This window comes from Crocodylus porosus, unplaced genomic scaffold (assembly GCF_001723895.1).
Source record: "Crocodylus porosus isolate Cpor-Errol unplaced genomic scaffold, CroPor_comp1, whole genome shotgun sequence".
Taxonomy (NCBI): Eukaryota; Metazoa; Chordata; order Crocodylia; family Crocodylidae; genus Crocodylus; species Crocodylus porosus.
The window spans coordinates 105,919,391-105,923,087 of NW_017728947.1; the positions used below are offsets into that span (position 1 = coordinate 105,919,391).

The window sequence follows — 3,697 nt, forward strand, 5'->3', positions numbered from 1 at the left end:
CCCGCCGAGCCCCCTCCCGCCGGCCGCTCCCGGGCCCCGCTCCGCACGCGCAGGATGCCGGGCGGCAAGCGCGGGCTCGTGGCGCCGCAGAACACCTTCCTGGAGAACATCGTGCGGCGCTCCAGCGGTGAGCCCCGCTCCGCGCCGCCGCCTCCCAACTTTCCCCGGCGCCGCGCGCTGCCCCGACAGCGGAGTTTGTCCGTGCCCCCGCCTGCCTGTGCCTCTCTCCGTCTCGTCCTCCTTCCCTTCCGCCTCTTGCCTTCAGTCTGCCCCTCTCTTTCCGTGTCTGCCGCCGCCTTCGCGGTGCTTCTCTCTTTCCTTCGGTCGGGCTCCCCGGTTCCGCGGGTCGTAACAGAGGCACCGGCTGCTTCTTGCTCGTCGCTGGTCTCAGCCCTCTAGTATTGTGCGAGACGTCGAGCTGCGTTTTAATGCTTTGAGTTTTTGGAGCGATGCTGAGAAGGAACAGCGCGGAGAGCACGTTTTGAAATGATGTCTTTGCTCTTCCTGTCCTTCTTTCTGTCTCCTTCTGTCTGCTGGTCTTTCTCGTTCTGTTCGTTGTAACGGAGTCGCCGGTTTCTTCTTGCTAATCTGCGGTCAAAGCCCTCTAGTATTCTCTGAGACATCAAATTGTGTGTTAATGCTTTGACTTTTTGGACCAATGTTGAGGATAATGGATCGGAGAGCAAATTTTGAAATTATCTTTCCCTTTTCCTTTCATCTTCGATTTATTATAACAGAGTCACAGGTTTCCTTCTGTTATCCTGTGGTCTAAGCCCCCTAGTATTTTGCGGCACATTAAGTCTGGAATCTGTGGCAAGGACTTATAGTGAGGATTTGTAGTGATTTTTGGTGGTGGTAATCCTGCAGGCGTGCAAACATGAAGGGTGCTGTCTGCTGTTCCACATCCGCAGGCTCCATCAGTAGAAACGCTGGTGGTCCTGTAGCTTTTCAAGTTCCAGGGCTGTAAAATTATTGATCAGTTTGGGAATTTATTTTACCCTTTCAGCATCTCGGAAACCAGTCAGGAACATTGCATGCAGCCCCTCAGCTTAAAGCAGTGATGTGGGCACAGGTCGTGCCCCTGGGGATTGGTACACATTAGGCCAAATGCTTTTCTTTACCTAGTCTGTACACAGGCAAATTCTGATTCAAGCGCATGGGCTCTTGTGTGAATGAAGTCTGAAAACAGACCTCAGAATTTAGCCCACTGAAGCCTTACAAGAGGTTTCACTCCGGACAAAAAGTATAGACCGAAAGGAATCAAAACTCATGGCAGAGGTGATATCTTTTATTAGACCAACTAGATAATTGCAACCCACCCCTCCTCCCGCAGATCAGCGTTTATGTAGTAGCATGAATCAATTTAGGTAGACAGAGCCCCAGGTGGATAGCATTTAAAAAAGTTGCCGAGTGTAGTGTTAACAAGTACACACATGCAGTTTCAAATCCCATAAATCATCATCCCTTTCACCCCTTCAGTTGTAGTGTTGGGTCTACTTCCCAGCTCTGCCTGAAGTGGTTGGGTCTGGTGGGTTACGGTTGATTTTGAGTTCAGAAACGGGTTTAGGGAGCTGATTATGTTCCCAGTGAAGACGGTGGGAATGCTGCCATATGCCTTCAGTGGGAACAAGGCAGGGACCTGTGCTTTGGTTGAAGGATGTTCTGCTTGGTGATTAAATGTCAGCTTCATAAAAAAAACAGCAAACATTTTTGCCTTCCCCTTGCACTCTTACTATCAAGCTATGTGATGTGATTGACTGCTGATTCGGTGTCACGTTCAATAGCTGATGGATTGCTGAAAGCTAGGGGTTCTTGCAGCAGTGTATGCACCAGAATATTAAATGCAAGACTGAGTAATCGTGCATTTGGTGTATACCTTTCCTCAAAGCATTGGGTGGATTTTAATTAAAGTTCACAATGTTACTAAGCAGGTGCAAATGAACATTCACATTCTAGTTTAACACCAATGAGGAAACTGAGGCACAGGCGGTTCAGTTGTTTTACCCTATGTTCATGCAGCAGGTCACTAGCAGGGAACAAAATACGAGCGTCTTAGTTTTTAGGTCTTTCCTAATGAATTCTTTAGTAAGGGGTGAGGCTTCAAAAAGAATGGCCAATAAGTTTTTTGTTTGTTTGTTTGTTTGTTTGTTTGTTTGTTTGTTTTTAAACCATGTCTTTAAAACCTATTATTTTCCATCTCATTTTAAATTTGACTGAAAAATGGGAATTTGGGATTTCTCATATTGGATCAAGTAATTGATTCCTGTAGTTAGCCTGCCTGATTCAGGAAGGGACAAAAAACTCTCCCTAATGCGCCAATCCATTTTGGAAAATGATGTATAGATTGGGACTTGCTTTCTGGAGCATGTAGGTGATCAGTTTTATGCCCTGAAGCATGAAGTTAGATTATCCTTCCTTTATTAACCACTGAAGTTGTCGTGGTCATAACATTATTCTATTCTTTTTAGAAATAACCTCGTTCATTAACAGTGAGTTTCCCATCTAATGGGCCAAACTAAATGGGCTGCGAGTGGTATTCCTTAATATTGCTCAAGTAGCCCTGCTTGCTACGTGGTAAGGAGAAGTTGTCCCTTTTTCAGTATATGGCAGGGTTTTAGTCAACGATGTAGAATCCTGTGTATGAAATAGTACTATTTTATTTTTGCATACACTTGTTTGCAGTCATTTTGAGAGATTTTTCAGTGTCACCGTGTAAAACGGGATAAAGAAAAATAATTTTTTTTATTGTTTAGAATCGCTTCTGTATCTTCAATTCCTCAATGACGTTCCCTCTAAATTTTTTCCAGGGTAAAAAAAAGGAAAAGAAATACTATTCTGAAAAGTTCTCTTATCATATGTGAAATCCCATCATACTTTTTCTTGGCCATAAATCTCAACTGAATAACTTTGCTTTTCTGTACAAAATTTATAGTATCTTTAACATGTGGAAAGCTGGCACTGGCACTGTTTGTGACGGTGGGAGTTGTGTGCACATATTGAGTGTGGTAGATAGACTTTGGTGTTAAAAACAGCCATATGTTTTATTTTCAGCATGAATTGGAAATTTTGTCTCTTAGGAATCTCAAGTACCATTTTTCTCCCCAACTTTGACAACAAAACAGATTAATGCCAGAGATCCCACGATGAGATGGTCATGATTTAAAATGCGTATTAAAAAAATACATTGACCACCACTTCTCTGTTGTTCGTATGCTGGAATGGGCTTCTGGGAATGCCTTGTTAAAATTATGGCTTCCTGCTGAAAAGTGTGGGAAGATTTGTCGGTGGTTTCCTTTTTGTCTTGGGATGTTCACTTCATTCTCTTCTTCAAGCTAATCTTTTATCGCTCTGAAGCTTAGAAAACCAGCATAACTTGTCTTCTGGACTGTACCGTGTTACTTCATCAGGTGCATTGGAAAATTTAAAGGGTTTTGCAATAGTAGCAAATTGTTCGCTTACACCCCCCCCCCAAATTGATGTCATCCCAAGCTAAACACCCTGCAATGATATGAATGTGATGAGTATGTTTTTTAGGGGTATAAAGAAAACATGTCCGCTGAGGACCTATGGTCTAATAAAAAATATAATCTTTCTCTGAAGTTCATTGTGCCGTGGACCAAATCCTGCTTGCTGATCATATACCATTGTCTTCCTCCTGCTAATGGTTGTGAGAGAGCTCGCGTAAAAGAGAAAATAC

General features: G+C 43.7%; 1 protein-coding gene across 1 annotated transcript in view; it reads left to right on the forward strand.

The window, feature by feature from the left end:
• The first annotated feature begins 15 nt into the window (after positions 1–15).
• The window catches only part of KCNH5 (potassium voltage-gated channel subfamily H member 5), a 262,762-nt gene continuing 259,080 nt past the window's right edge, over positions 16–3,697 (forward strand). The window contains exon 1 of the mRNA XM_019550852.1: positions 16–127. Within this exon, the coding sequence (XP_019406397.1) occupies positions 55–127 (73 nt within the window). The 5' untranslated portion in view covers positions 16–54. The remainder of the gene's footprint in view (positions 128–3,697) is intronic.